Below are 16204 nucleotides of genomic sequence, written 5' to 3' on the forward strand. Positions count from 1 at the left end.
GAACTGTCAATTCAACAATACTGAGTCTCCCAATCCATTAATATTGTAAATTTTCCATTTATTTAGATCTTCTTTAATTTCTCTCAGCATTATATCATTTTCAGTATACAGGTCTTACACTTCAGTTAAATTTATCACTAAACACGTGATATCTTATGCTACTCTAAATAGTTTTAAAATGTCTTTCCCAATTATTCATTGCTAGGAATATGTAAACACAACTGATTTTTTAAAAGACTTTATTTATTTATTTGAGAGACAGTGAGAGATTGAGAGAGAGAGCACATGAGAGAGAGCACGAGTTGGGGGGGCAGAGGGACATGGAGAAGCAGACTCCCAACTGAGCAGGGAGCCTGACATGGGGCTGAATCCCAGGACCCTGGGATCACGACCTGAGCTGAAGGCAGAAGATTAACCAACTGAGCCACTCAGGCACCCACAACTGATTTTTTTTTTTAATTGACCTTGTATTCTTTTCAGGCCTTTCCTATTACTTCCAGTAGCTTTCATGTCAATTCTTTAGGGTTACCTATGTATATAATTGTGTTATCTATGCATACTGATAGTTTTATATCTTCCTTTCCAATCCACGTACCTTTTGCATCTTCTTCATGTGTTTCTGCACTATCTGGGATTTCCAATTCAATGGAAAACTGAAGTGCCATTTTTCTGATCTTAAGAAGAGACTGTTTTTTGTCAATAATGATTTTAATTAGAGATTCTTCATTGATGTCCTTTACCAGGTTGACATTCCCTTCTACTCCTAGTTTACTAGGAATTAACAATATAATATATATACATACATACTTTATATTATAAAGTAAAATTATAATATAAAGTTTATTGAATTTTTTTAAAATGCTTTTCTGCTTCTACTAAGATAATCATTTGGCTTTTCCCTTTTACTATACTAATAAGATGAATTGCATTGATTGTTTCATGTTAATCCAATTTTGCACTCTTGAGACAAACACTATTTGGTCATGACTTATTATCCTTTTTTGCACTGCTGCTTCATATATTTTGTTTTTGTAGTTGCTTACAGTAAAAAGAAGTCAGTACCAGTGACTCCAACGTGACTCGAAGTAAACCCACAAATAAGTATTAACCTTAAGCCATGGTTAACAGTGAAGAAAGAAGTCTAGCAGTTACCAAAGTAGATGTGGTAAGAAAAGAGCCTTGATCCCACTAATCCCATTACTCATTCTGTCTATTTCTTAAGTAAGATATATACAAGGAACTCAAACTACAGTCCAAAAATATTTAATAATCCTCTGTTTAATAACAGTTAACCTATGAACTGATACAAAAAATACAGCATGCCTATCCCTTACTTCTTTAAAAGTTACCAACTTAAAATCCAGAGATCGCTACAATGTTCATTATCAATACATGCCTAGTAAATTAAAATGTACAAGTAACATTTTGAGAAACAAGTATTCAAACCAGAAAGAAAATCAAAATCCTGAACTACAACTGCTTAATATATGTCATCATGTAATGTTAACACAAACTATCGGAAGTATCCTGGCTATCCCGCAAAGTTCTATTGCCTATCTTAGAAAATTAAGAAATAAGTATGCCCTAAAAGAAAAACAGGCAATCACTTTAATCTGTAAAAATGGTTTGCAAACTATGTTATGTTCATAAGTAAGTGTTTACTAAATAGCTTTAAAATTAACAGCAGAAAGAGAAAATATATACAATATAATGTACAAATTCCAAAGGTCTTTTTCCTTTTTTCATTTACAGAGACCTTGGGGCTTCAGGCAGACACTCAGAAGGCAGGCTGCCAGTATCAATTCACACTTAAGCAAAACTTCTGCCAATGAAAACTGAAACACCTGTATGAATTAACTAAATTGTTCCCATTTTCAACAATGAAAGGAAATTAAAAGCATTACTGAATGTCACTGACTTGGCCCATCTGAAAGGAAATAACGTAGATAACAGCTAATTTTAAATTATCAAGCCGATACAACATAAATGGCTCTCTAAAACAATACGGGTTATTTTTACTATGAGTCATTCAGTTTTCCTGAAATGTGTGGATCAAATATCTCAGGAACAGCACTACATTATGACAACCTTAAAAAAATAAAGTATTCCTTTTATGATAAGCTTCTGACATTGCTGAATGAAAACATTCTCTCAACATATCTCACATACATTTCAACATGCTACACCAATAGGAAAACACTTCTAAAAACTTCTCCAAAAAAGATTTTTTACCATTTTAGTCAAGTTTAAGACAGTTCACTAAAACTGAACAAAATTCAGGAATAATGAGCCATTCATTTGTTTATTCAATATTTAACAAATACCCAGTAACTATGGTTCCCGTCCCTTCAAGTGCTTATAATCCACTGGCAGGAGTATGAAGACTTGTATTACTCTTGTTCTTCTATTAACAAAAGACACTTCCTAGTCTCAATAGTTGATACCCCCAGTTCCAGGCCACCACACCACGCCACAGAAGGGAAATGGCTGCCCAGCAGGAAAGAGTATGCTGTTTCTTTCTTCTCCACTCCCTTCTCTCCCACGTCTACAGCCAATTTCAAACAGGTCTTATCCAGTTAGGAATTCTTACTCCTTGAAAACAGAATGCTCTCCTACAAACCTGTGATCAGATGGCCCCACTCATCCCCTAATGCTACAGGTGCACCAGCTCTACCTACTCAAAGGTACTTTCAGGACATTCTCAAATTTGATCCTCAAATCAAGTTTTCAGGGCTGAGGAAGGGGCACATCCCCCACTTCCCTCATTACACAGAAGAAGAAAAAACAAGCAGTGATTCTTCACATCACATAACACTACTTAAATTATAAAACCAAGGGGAGCAATGCAGCATCAAGTTATAGGGCAGACATAAATCCTCTCCAGGGTTCAAGGATATCTCATTCATTCTCTTCTTCTGCATCCATTTATTGAGCAACAACTATGACTGAAGCATTGGAGCACTATCCTGGGCCTTGTAGAAGACCCAGAGAAGAAGAGCCCAGTCCCTGAAATGGGGAGTTTATAGTCTTGTGGGAGCAAGAAGACATATACATAAATAATATAAGCCCAAATATAATCCCTGTTAAAAGAAAGGCACAGAAAGGAGTTCAAGAGTTCAGAAGAAGGATAGCACCAGAAGTGTTTCCTTTTGCCTTAAATACTCTTTTGGAGTAATAGATAAAGGATATTTATATACAGGATATTCAATTATATAGGATATAAATTTCAATGGAATTCTTCATTGAGACGAGGGGCCACTTCTAATTCATCTTATTATCTGCTTCAGTATCATGTACAAAAAAGGGATATCAGGAAGGACCGATAAATGCAAGGATGAGCTGACAAGGGCTCATCTGGATTTTTCTAGTGTGGTCTGTATGCTTCCTCTGGGATCAACAAAAGATGGGGGTGGTGCAGATCACAAAGTATCCTTGGGGCTCCTAAAAGCTCTCCTCACGTGTAAGTTCCTTGTTCTACTTCTTATGAATTAAAGATTTCCTTGGAATTAAAAAACTCATCCCCTTAGAAGACTCAGGCCTGGCACTACACATCACTGTAATCAAACACCTTTCCTCCAAAGAGATCAGTCCTCAGGTCACTTCTGACTTGAACGAGAGTCAGAGGAGGACAGAGAGCAAAAAAAAGGATGTATTACAAAGCCCTTGGCGGAAAAGTATGAAACTCAAATTTATGACCTTCATTGCAAGTTGGGAGAGATGAGTTACCCACCCCAGAGGTTACCAGAGTTAATTACTTCAGAAGTACTTCATAGTAGAGAGGACTAAGAAGGGGGTGGGGGTGGGGCCCTGGGGTAGGGGATCGGAAAGGCAAATAATGAGAGACTAAGAGACTCAACTCTAGGAAACAAACGGTTGCTGGAGGGGAGGTGGATGGGGGGATGAGGTAACTGGGTGATGGCCATTAAGGAGGGCACTTGAAGTAATGAGTACTGGGTGTTGTATGCAACTGATGAATCACTAAATTCTACCTCTGAAACTAATAATACGGTGCATAATTTAAATTGAAAAAATTAAAAATAATTATAAAAAAGAAAAAATGAAAAAAAAGAAACGAGAAAAAAAGGAAAATTTTTTTAAAAAAGGAAGAAATACACCCCCACCAACCAGAAATGTTAAAAAAATTTAACTGCTTGAATATAGAATATTTTAGTGTCTTTTTAGGGTAACTATGGAGAATACATATACCTTGATAAACTGCTAAGACCAGTCCCAAGAAAATGTTATTACTGACGTCCTCCCCATGAGAGGCCAACAGCAACACTTCCTAGCACATGTTACATCCTGTTTACCCCAGTCATCAGAAGAAACCCAAGCATCCTGGTCACATTCGTCAACTAGGCCCTTGTCCCCACCCAGCTCTGTACTTTCCTACAGTAACTCAAACTCACCACCATGCCAGACCCTCCATATCCTTCACACTGAGATCCCCCCACACCTTGTCTAAAACAGCCATCCCCGTGCCATTTGTATTCCCTTACCCAGCTCTATATGTCTCCAGAGGACATCTGTTAAGTATATTATTTCTCTCTTGGTATACTGTGTATTGTCCCCACAAGAATGTAAATCGATGTAAACGCCAAGAGGGAAAAGACTCTGTTGACACTGTATCCCCAATGACTAGCACAATGCTTGACATAAATTCAGTATTCAATTGAGATTAGCTGAATAAATAGGAAATACAGAATAATTTCTTAAATTAATCTTTTAAAAAATGTTTAACACTTTATTTGTCAAATTCTTTATAGCACATGTAATGAATAAACAGGGACATTTCCACATAGTTACCTAAACACAGATATGCTACCATCAGAAACACCAAAGATTTCTAAGATCCTCAAGTGAGAAAATGAAACATGCACCCAGAGGACTCAAGGGATTAACATCCTACCGGCTCTAAAACCATAGGCAGGAAATAGTAACTTGAAAAATGTATATTACAATACAAAGTAAGCTAGCTTTTCTACCAGATAAAAATACTTCATTTTTGCCTTATCTGAAAAATAACAAGGAAAGAAAACATCAGAATTCTCTCTTGATTTTAACTATGATTAATAAAAATGTCTTTAAAAAAAAGTATCTTAAGCAACTTGTGCTCATCAAAGATGTGCGTTATCTTTTCATCCATAAGCTAAGAAGATACTGACTGATCCTTTGGTCTGTGACTTTTCTGTCCTTGAAAAGCCTTCTTTGAGCTCAAATCCTCACACATCTATTACTCGATCTTTCCTTTTCACTGCCATTCTTCGTGGACTGTGGTATTTATCAACTTTATTTTCTTATACCTCATTCCCTCCTTAATTCCCTGTGATGACGTGACTACACCATACTCCACCGAAACTGTCCTAGAGACAAGCAGCGCACTCCCGATTATCAGCACCCACAGCCTTTCTCAGCGCGGTTCTATAGTGCGGAACGCTAGCGAGCACCTCATGCTCCTGACACTGCCTCCTTCCTCGGCCTCTATAACCCACGCCCTCCTGCTTCTGGTCCTCACTCTCTGACATCCTCTTTCTGTCCCATCCATGTAGGCATCGCCCTCAGTTGTAGACGAAAGAGGCGCACACTATAGCGGCTCTGGAGTGAGGAGTCAGACTCATGCTCTGTCGCTTCATTTACTCATTGGACATTTATGGAGCACCTATTAGGCCCTGGGATCTAACAATGAACAAGAATTAGTTGGCCACTGCCCTCAAATCCAAGCAAGTACAAAGAAAAATGCTTATGCTTACATCAACAGCAAGATATATGCAGTTTGGAAACTAAACTGGAAACTAAATGGTGAGGTTTTTTTTCTCCTTAATTTCCTTAAGTGGCAGTGTCTCAATATGAGCAATCTGAGGCAAGAATAAATCAGAAGCAATAGAATGTGCAAGGAAAAACACGAAATGGAAAGGACAAGACATTACTCACTGATGTAAATGCCAGCAGCTCCTCTTCAGTTAACTTATGCACTGGGTTATTCTTTTGGAAATTTGTGCTTTAAATTAAAAAAAAAAAAAGTAAATTAATTCTAAAATGCATGTTGCAATTAATGAAATATAATTTTTAAAAAGGCAGCATAAACTTTATTTCAAAGTACATATTTTAATACTACTGCATTATATGCAAATGTAGATATGACTTCACCAAAGATAAGCATGACAATAAATAATGTAATAAGTAAGTAAGTAATAAAATGTACAAATAGGGGCACCTGGTTGGAGCATTCAGTTAAGGGGCCAACTCTTGGTTTCAGCTCAGGTCGTAATCTCTGGGTCGTGAGATCAAGTCTTGCATTGGGCTCCGCACTCAGTGCAGAGTCTACTTGGGTTTCTCTCTCCGTCGCCCTCTGCCCCTCCCCCACTCCCCCCCAAAATAAATAAATAAACAAAATCTTTTAAAAAACACTGGCAAAATGTGGTTGGTATACTAAATATCAACATATTTTACTAGGAGAAAGAAATCCAATCTGTGCCACTTCACAAAGAAAATGAAAAGAATTAACATGGCAACATCTCCTATTTATCAAACTCATGCCAAAAGAATTAAAATATTACTATTTTAACCATTAGGCAAAAATTAAGAGGTTGTCAAAGAGGCAGAGCAGTGGGAATTCTTAGACTCTGCTGATCCAAGTATAATTTGATAGGATGATTTTGTTAAACTATTTAGCACTACCCTGTAAAGTGAACCTTCATATATCCTTAGCTCAATAATTCCATAGAGCTCAGAGAAATTCCTGAACAGGTGTACCAGGAATCGTATACACAAATATCCATAGTAATATTGTGTATAACAGGAGAAAATCTTGAAATGATCCCAATATCCAAAAGGAGACTGATAAACTGAGAAATAGTCACCCAATGGAATGCTATAATCCCAAGTAAATTGTAGCTACATATAAAACATGAATGAACCATAAAAACATAATAATGAGAGAAAAAAACAATCACAGAACAATCACAGAAAACTATATAACAGTAAGATACCACTTTTATAAAGCTCAGAGAAAAACTCAAATGAAACAATTGACTTAGAAGTATAAAAACATGTGAGTAAATATATTTTTTTGAAAAGGCAAGAAAATGACAACTCGACTTCATGATAGTGGTTACCTTTTTTTTAAATTCAAGTATAATTAACATACCATGTTATATAAGTTTCAGGTACACAATATAATGATGCAACAATTCTATATATTTCTAAGTGCTCAACGTAAGTCTATTCTTAATCCCCTTCATTATTTTACCCACCCCCCCCCAACTCCCAACCCCCCCGGCAACCACCAGTTTGTTCTCTGTATTTAAGAGTCTGGTTTTTTGTCTTTTTTTCCCTAGCCCCACTGTTTCACCAATCCATCATCTACAAGAATTCACTTTCTCTGTGTTTCCTTCCTAAACTAACCCAGCCCACTACAATGTCCAAGTCACCTCTCCACAGGGATAATGGCCATGGGCATTAGGTCATGATCTCCAGGTCTTGGGATAGAGCCCCACAGCTAGCTCCCTGCTCAGCAGGGAGTCTGCTTCTCTCTCTGCTTCTCCCTCTGCCTCTCTCTGCTACTCGCATGCTCTCTCTCTCTCAAATGAATAAATAAAATCTTAGGGAAAAAAGAAAAAGAATTCTATCCTTTGGAACGTAAATATCCTCAAAGGTCAAAATAATCATTCTCAACTCTCCTAAATACTTTATTAAAAGTGTATTCCTAGCTAAGGCTAATCAAAGAAATTTTGCTTATGAAGGAAAGAGAAGGTGAAGTATACTAACTCAAAGGAGATACCTGAGATTCCTAATCTCTAACCCTTTACTTAGTTGCCCAGCAGAGAGCACTGGTGGTGTAGTGGTAATTGGCTGCCCCACTATTCTTGATCCTTGTAGCCATTATAAGATTCCCTATTCATCCAGAACTCCGGGCACCTCCTGGAATAAAGTTTTTCTCAACACAATAAAACCAATATGCAAAGTGTTCAAAGTAACCAAGTAAGTACTGACTTACCAGATTCCAAGGATAACGGCAAGCTCTTCAGCACACAGGTCAGGCATCTGGAACTGTTCACAATCTGCTAACTTTATCTCATTTAGAACAGTATCATCATTGAGCTCAAGATTCTGGTGCAATACAAAATAAAATATTTAGACCAAAAATTAAATCTGATTCATTCAACACACTGTATGCAACTGATTACTAAGGAGGGATCATTCACCTTTTTGTTTAAAGATTATACAATGTCTACATACGGTCAATAGGCTGTTTCCTGTAAAACACATATTTGGGGAAAATTTACTGGGTAGAAACGGAGGACATGCCATCTATACTTCAGGAATGCACTGACAATATCAATAATAGGGAATGACAGCTATCGTTCAGTGACCCCAGTATGTAAAAGCCCCTCTACTAATGCATCAGGATTTAAAATCAGATCTTTCTACTCTGCTCTAAATTCTAACCTAAAGTATCAATTCCCAACTCTTGTTTCTCAATAGGATCTAGAATAGCCAAAACAATTTGGAAAAGAATAAAATCTGAGAACTTCGGGGACTTGGACTACGAAGCCAAGACAGCGTGGTACTGGCATGAAGACAGACGTACAGATGAATGGACTAGAATAGTCCACAATTTTAGACCCACATATGGTCAACTGACTTTCAACAAAGGAAAGTTTCTTCAATATATGATTGTGGAACAACTGGTTAGCCATTTGGAAAAAAATGACCCTTCACCCTTCTCTCATACCATACACAAAAATTAAATCAAAATTGATCACAGACCTTAATGTAGAAGCTAATACTAAAAAACTTCTAGAAGAAATCACAGGAGAAAAGCTTTGCAACTCTGGGCTAGATAGGCAGTCCTTAATTAGGACACAAAATACCTGAACCAGCAGAGAAAAAACTTTTTAAATTGAACTTCATCAAATTAAAAACTTCTGTTCTTTGAAAACATTGTTAAGAAAATGAAGAGCCAAGCTACAGACTCAGAAAATATATTCATAAAACAAATATCTGAAAAGGGACTTGTATTCAGAATATGGAGAACTCTTACAACTCAGTAAGAAGATAAACAACCCAATATAAAAGCAGACAATAGATTTGTACAGGTACTTCATTAAAAAAGATAGACAACTGGCCAATAAGCACACAAAAAGATCCTTGACAACAGCAGTCAATAGGAAATGCTAATTAAAAGACTGACAATACTAAATGTTGACAAGGATCTACAACAATTAGAACTCTGACACATCGCTGGCAGAAATTTAAAATGATGTACAACCAAAGAAAATATTTTGCCAATTTCTTATAATAAAAACATACATTTACTATAGGAGCCATCAATTCCACTCTAAGTGGTTACCATGAGAAATGAAAACATGTATATTAATGTTCATAACTGTTTTATCTGTAATAGCCCAACACCAGAAACAACTCAAATGACTGTCGATAAACAAATAAAAGAAAAATTATACTATATCCACCCAATGGAATTCTAATCAGCAATAAAAAGGAACTATTGCCACATGTAATTATATAGGTAAATCTCAAAAACATCATGCTAAACAAAAGAAGCCAGATACAAAAAAGTACATACAAAATTCTAGAAAAGGCAAACTCTCTGTAGTCACAGAAAACAGATCCATGACTGTTTAGAGCTGGTGCACTGGGGGATTAACTGCAAATGGGCATGATGGAACTCTCTAGGCTAATGAAACATACATTGACTGTAATGGTTGCATATATATATATTCAGCTCAGGTCATGATTTTGGGGTCATGGGACTGAACCCTTCGATGGGCTCTGAGCTCAGTGCAGAGTCTGCTTGAGATTCTCTTTCTCCCTCTCCCTCGAATTCTCAAAAAATAAATAAATCCTTTTTAAAAAATGATTTGGGGCACCTGGGTGGCTCAGTCAGTTAAGTGTCTGAATCTTGATTTCAGTTCAGGTCATAATCTTGGGGTCGAGAGAAAGAGTCCCACATAAGGCTCCACACTCAGCGAAGAGTCTGCTTGAGATTCTTTCCCTCTCCCTCCGCCCCCCACCCCACTCTTGCTCACACTCTCAAATAAATCTTTAAAAGAAGTCGATTTTTAAAGAAATGAATTGTCAAAAAATAGTAAAACCACAATGAGATTATCTCTACACACCCCCTTAACACACTAGAATAGCAAAAATTAAGGAGACTGACACTATGAAGCATTTGCAACTGGCACTCTCATACACCAACCGCTGGAAATGTAAAACACCACAACCGCTTTGGAAAAGAGTTTGGCGATTGCTCATCAATTTAGAAACACACTGGGGTGCCTGAGTGGCTCAGTCGGTTGAGCGACCGACTCCTGATTTTGGCTCAGATGTTGATCTCAGGGTCATGAGATCGAGCCCCACATGGGGCTCTACACTGAGCATGTGCCTGCTTAAGGTTCCCTCTCCCTCTCCCTCTGCCCCTCCCCCCTACATGTGTTCTCTCTCTCTCTCATTCTCTAAGAAAAAAAATTATATGTCAATAAAAAAAAGAAAGAAAGAAAAAGAAAAAACATACTTACCACACAATCCAGCCATTCTAATCCTAGGTATTTACCCAAGAGAATTAAAAACATATGTTCACACAAAGACTTACACACAAATGTTTCAAGCAGCTTTATTCATAATAGCCAAAAATTAGAAACAGCTCAACTGTCCAACAGGTAAGTGGATAAACACACTGTCCACTAATGGACCTAAGTCTGCATGCATGGATGAGTGGATTAAGGAGATATGGCACATATAATGGAATATTATTCTGCCATAAAAAAACAAACAAACAAGGAAATCCTACCATTGGTGACAACTTGGATGGACCTTAAAGGTATGATGCTAGCTGAAGGAAGTCAGAGAAAGACACATACTGTATGATCTCACTTGTATATGGAATCTAAAAATATATATATATATATACACCAGACTTGTAGAAAAAGAGCTCAGACTTGTGGTTAGCAGAGGCAGAGTGTGGGGGGAGGGGGAACTGGAGGAAGGTGGTCAAAGGGTACAAACCTCCAGTTACAAGACGAATAAGCACTGGGGATGTGGTGTACGACATGATGACTGCAGCTACCACTGCTGGGTGACGGACAGGAAAGTTGTAAAGAGAATAGATCCCAAGAGTTCTCACCACAAGAAAAAAAAATTTCCCTCTTTTCTGTTTTTTTCTTTTTATCTATATGAGAAGATGGATGTTAGCTGAACCTACGGTGGTAAACTTTTCATAATATATGCAAATCAAACCATTATGCTGTATGCCTTAAACTTATACGGTGAGATATGTCCATTATTTCTCAATAAAACTGGAAAAAAAGAATTGCTAGAACTTAAAAAAAAATTATGCTAAGTGAAAGAAACCAGACACAAGAGAGTCATACTGTATGATTCCATTTTTTTGAAATTCTAGAAAAAGCAGCTCTAATCTGTGACAGAAAGCAGACCAGTGGGAGAGAAAGTGACTGACTGCGAAGGAGTATAAGTGACTTTTTGGTGTAATGGAAATGATTCTGTATTTTTATTATGATGGTGGTCGTTCCACGGGTCTATTTTTCAAAATTCAAACTGTACATTTAAAATAAAATAAGCACAACTTTAAATTTTTTTCTAATTCAATATAAGTAGCTAAAACTAGGAATTAAAAGGACCAGAAGGCTAGAAACTGCCTATGGCTAAGAGGTCAACCTCTTAACTGGTAACCTCTTAACTAGTAAGCAGTAAATTTGCCCAAAACACAGCCCAGAGCAACAGCTTTCCTTGTCTATCCTCAAATTCATCCTAACTGTAGGCCTAGCTCTATCTACAGTGTTTTAAGAAAGAGTACAGCAACCGCAACAAATTGCTCAGGAGAGGAACACAGAACCTTAGGGTGTTGCTCAAAATCCACTGAAAAAGCGGCTCTTCCTCCCAGAATGGGCACCAAAGGCCGGGCTGGCAGGTGCATGGCGCACCCTGGTGGCCATCGTTTTCAACGCAGGCCTTCCATAATTTAAAAAGCAGTACATATGTAATAGTCACATGTAAAAAAGTAAACTTTTAAAAATGATTTAACCTGATATATAAAAAATAATATTCTTATATGTGCCAACAGCAAATTATTGATTATATATTATACATTCTTTTTTTTCATACACAGTCCATGAAATCTAATGTGTCTTTTACACTTCACATCTCAAATTGCAAGAACCAACTTCCCAGTAATTAGCAATCACATGTGGTTGATGGCTACCATATTGGACCACGCAGCTCTACAGTATCCCAAAATTCTCATCATTTTACATTCTTATAGGGCTGCATTAAGCTACTTATCAATACGCAATGTTTTCTTTTGGTTTTTTGCTTTTTTTTAAAATTTCCTTTTAAAGACTTATTTATTTATTGAGAGACAGAGAGTGCATGTACAAGTGGGGGGAGGGGTGGAGAGAGAGAGTTTTCAAGCCAACTCCCCGCTAAGCACAGAGCCAGACTCAGCAGGCTCCATCTCATGACTCTGAGAACGTGACCTAAGCCAAAACCAAGAGTTGGACATTTAACTGACTGGGCTACACAGGCTCCCTTAAAGATTTTATTTTTAAGTAATCTCCACATCCAATATGGGACACAAACTTACAACCCCGAGATCGCGAGTCACATGCTCTACTGACTGAGCCAGCAAGGTGCCCCTAATACACAATGTTTAATAACACATCTGTACAAAAGCTTTAAAATCTAATCGGATCCTTTAACAAAGTGTGATGTGAGAAAAACAAATGAGGGAACTAAGAATATCATAACTGTCCCAGATTCTCACCCTAGGCTAGACAAAAAGGACGGAACAGGGACCCAAGTCTCCTGCCATCCCAGGATTCCTTCCCCTCCACCACCAAAGACCTGAGATATGTCAGTGTTGGCAGCATGGCATCATTTATTTGCCAGACACAAGCAAGTAATCAAAACAGTTTGGATCTTCATTCAAAATTCTCTCTGTTCCTATTCTGCTCTTTTGAAATTAAAATGGGTCAGCTGCAGTACCTACTTACCTGTTCTGCAAGTCCCAAACTTAAAATATTGTTCTACCTCAGTCCCACCTGGACCTCATAACATTCTACTGAATCAAGAAACTAGCACATAATTTATCTTCAATATGCGGCACACACCATATTTAGCATTAAGGTATATTTCTCATCAGTGATACTGATCATGTGTGCATTTGTGTTTTCTGTAAATACACAACTGAACAACTAAGAACAGAGACTGTCCTTTTTTTTAAGAGAGAGAGATAGAGCATGAGTGGGGGAGGAGCAGAGAGAAAGGGACAAGCAGACTCCACACCGAGCACGGAGCTGGATGCGGGACTCGATCCCACAACCCTGAGATCAAGAACTGAGCCAAAATCAAGAGTTAGATGCTTAACTGACTGAGCCACCCAGGCACCTCAAGAACAGAGACAAAGATCTTTCATTTGCACATTGGGGTTGCTCCTAACTGTTGGCTTATTAAACCCTGATCTCCAGTGGCTTGAGTCTATGTAACCTCCATTAATAACAGATTAAAAATCTAGGAAGGTCAAAAAGGGAAATCTGCTCCTCAGTGGCAATAAAGTTACCGTTTCCTCAATTCTAAGATACACATTTTCACACAGTAACATTTCTAATCAGGATATATTTTGTAATAACTAAAATTGATATAATACTGGTTCCTTTTCTTCCCCCAAGGATTGGGGGCACCTGGGTGGCTCAGTCAGTTAAGCATCTGCCTTCAGCTTAGGTCATGATCTCAGTGTCCTGGGATCGAGCCCGACTGAGCAGGGAGCCTGTTTTCCCCTCTCCCTCTCTTTGCCACTCTCTTGCTCTCTCTCGCTCTCTCTCAAATAATAGATAAAATCTTTTCTTAAAAAAAGATAGTATATTTTATAATCTAAAAGTGCCTCTGATATAAGAAATTAGGATATATAACTAATTAAATAAGCAATTGTCTTCCACCCATAAATATAAAGCTATTTCTATATAATCAATACCTACATCACATTATTTGTACCTTATACCTCTAAGTAGTAATTAATGAAAATCATAAGATTATCTGAATGTATTTTACTTTAAATATGAAAGATTCAATAAACTATATTAAATTGTATATAATTTTTTTTACATTCCTCATAATAGTCATCATATCCTATTTCTCATCCCAGGAGACAATTTTCAATAAGGGAACGCCATATAAAAGAACAATAAACAATGGATTACTGAATTAAATGTGTAGACTGCAGAATGGAATCTCTTTTCAACTGATGCTATATCGATGGCCTAAAAATCAGGTTTATGGCAGTTAATCTAAGAATTAGGGAGGGACCTGGGTTACATCAAAAGGCTTAGAAAACAAAAGGCTTAAAGAGGAGACTCCATACATGCAGGGAGGAAAGAAGAGAGGTGTGAGGCAGGTAGCAGCACCGTGTTCCCTGACCAGCATCAACACAGCAGTACAAACCCTCCTTTATGATGGCTCAACATACGTCAGGAAGTACAGGCAGCACCCTGTGCAGTCGTATCCCTGAGTTTCTACACCTCTCCCTTCCTTTCTTCCTTCCTTCTTCTCTTAGATTCAACAGTGGTTCCTCCCTGAAGTGAACTCAAAAGCAAACAAGAGAGTGCTTGGAACAAGCCCAGAAGTGTGCAGTATCTCATCAAAGGCCTTCCTTGGGACTCCTGACTGCTGTCACTCTTCCTTCTCATCCCTAGCCCTTCCTCTTGGCACTATTTTCAATACAGAAGAGAATTTTAGTGTTCCGTGTACCCAAGGTAAATTTGTTTATCGGCTCTGGAATGAAGGGTAGGGCTTCAAGGACAGTAACATCAGGCAAAGGACAACCAAAAACATTAGCTTGGCATCTCCGTAGTAAGAAAACATAAATGCTAACGACCTCTATGGAAGCAGATGGAAAGGCATCTAAGCAGGTAAACTGACCAAGAGCCATAAATTTAAGTTACAAGAAGGGAATGCATGGGGCACCTGGCTGGCTCAGTTAGTAGAACATGTAACTCCTGATCTCAGGGTTATACGTTTGAGCCCCCACTGGGTGTAGAGATTACTTAAGAATAAAATCTTAAAAAAATAAAAACAAAAACAAAGAGAAAGCATTAGCCAAGTCAAGAAAAACATACTAAGGCAGCAATCAGCCCAATAATGACAGTAACAAAGGATCAGAACACTGGTAAAAAGACATTCTTATCATCTGTTTATATATTTTGAAGAACCTAAGAAATTTCAAGTCTCTTAATATTCAAAAATATCCACAAAAGGCAAAAGTTAAGGCAACAAATACAGTAGCAGCTAGAAAAATCAGGCTCTACGCAGTCTGTCTTTTGAATTTTTTCAGAGAGTAATACATAACTGACTGCATTACTAACTCATATTACTGAAGTCTAAAAGAAAAACAACATTTTATCTCTACTTAAGGGTAAAAAAGGCTTAAACTCACATTGGTATGTCTGCGTATTTTCTAAAACCCCCAGCCACCATGAAAAAGCTCAAGAAGGAATAGAATGAAGCCTCTTCCCACCCCATTCAGTGTTTGTACAAAACTCACTACTGAACCTGTTAGATTTGGATAGTAATTTAAATAACTTACAATCCTACTCACCTTGGTTAAATGTTCCTGAGGAGTAGGTGCTGGACTGAATTCACAATGTGAAAATGCATCCCCTTCCCTTCTTACATCTAGAATAAGTTGTGCCACATAATTTTCCTGGAACCGTGTCCTTTTCCCCAAAGCACCTGAAAAACAACATATTAAATTGTACTTATCGATTTGTCAATCATATCTACTGTACAATCATGAAAAGTAGTAATTTCAGAGTACTTTAAAGTCTGTAAAGGTATTTTCTCCATGTCACATTAAAAAAAAAAAAGACCTGAGACTCAGTAATGATCTTAAAACTACTTATAAAATTATAAAGCCAGGGGCAGAAAACAAAAAATAAAAAAATAAATAAAATTATAAAGCCAATAAGCTATGGAGCCAGAACTCAAACCCAAGATTTATGCCACTAGATTACACATACTCACTTTTGCATCAAACTACCTCCTTCCCCCCAAATTTTCATAGGTGGAAGAAGTATCATCATCCTCATATAGCAAATGAAAAAACAGACGTTCCGATCTTAAGATCGGAAGGACTTGCTTAAGATCACAAGGACTCTCGGTCTCACAGCCAGAGCTT

General features: G+C 37.5%; 1 protein-coding gene across 2 annotated transcripts in view; it reads right to left on the reverse strand.

Annotated features, from left to right (window-relative positions):
* TTC27 (tetratricopeptide repeat domain 27) overlaps positions 1-16204 on the reverse strand; it is a 174465-nt gene that overhangs the window by 131859 nt on the left and 26402 nt on the right. For both annotated transcript variants that reach the window (XM_087863743.1, XM_045809106.2), the window contains exons 7-9: positions 15626-15759; positions 7997-8109; positions 5932-5998 (exon numbers count right to left, since the gene is read on the reverse strand). In XM_087863743.1, the coding sequence (XP_087719869.1) occupies positions 5932-5998; positions 7997-8109; positions 15626-15759 (314 nt within the window). The remainder of the gene's footprint in view (positions 1-5931; positions 5999-7996; positions 8110-15625; positions 15760-16204) is intronic.

This window comes from Ursus americanus, chromosome 7 (assembly GCF_024610735.1).
Source record: "Ursus americanus isolate L20-20 chromosome 7, mUrsAme1.1.p, whole genome shotgun sequence".
NCBI lineage: Eukaryota > Metazoa > Chordata > Mammalia > Carnivora > Ursidae > Ursus > Ursus americanus.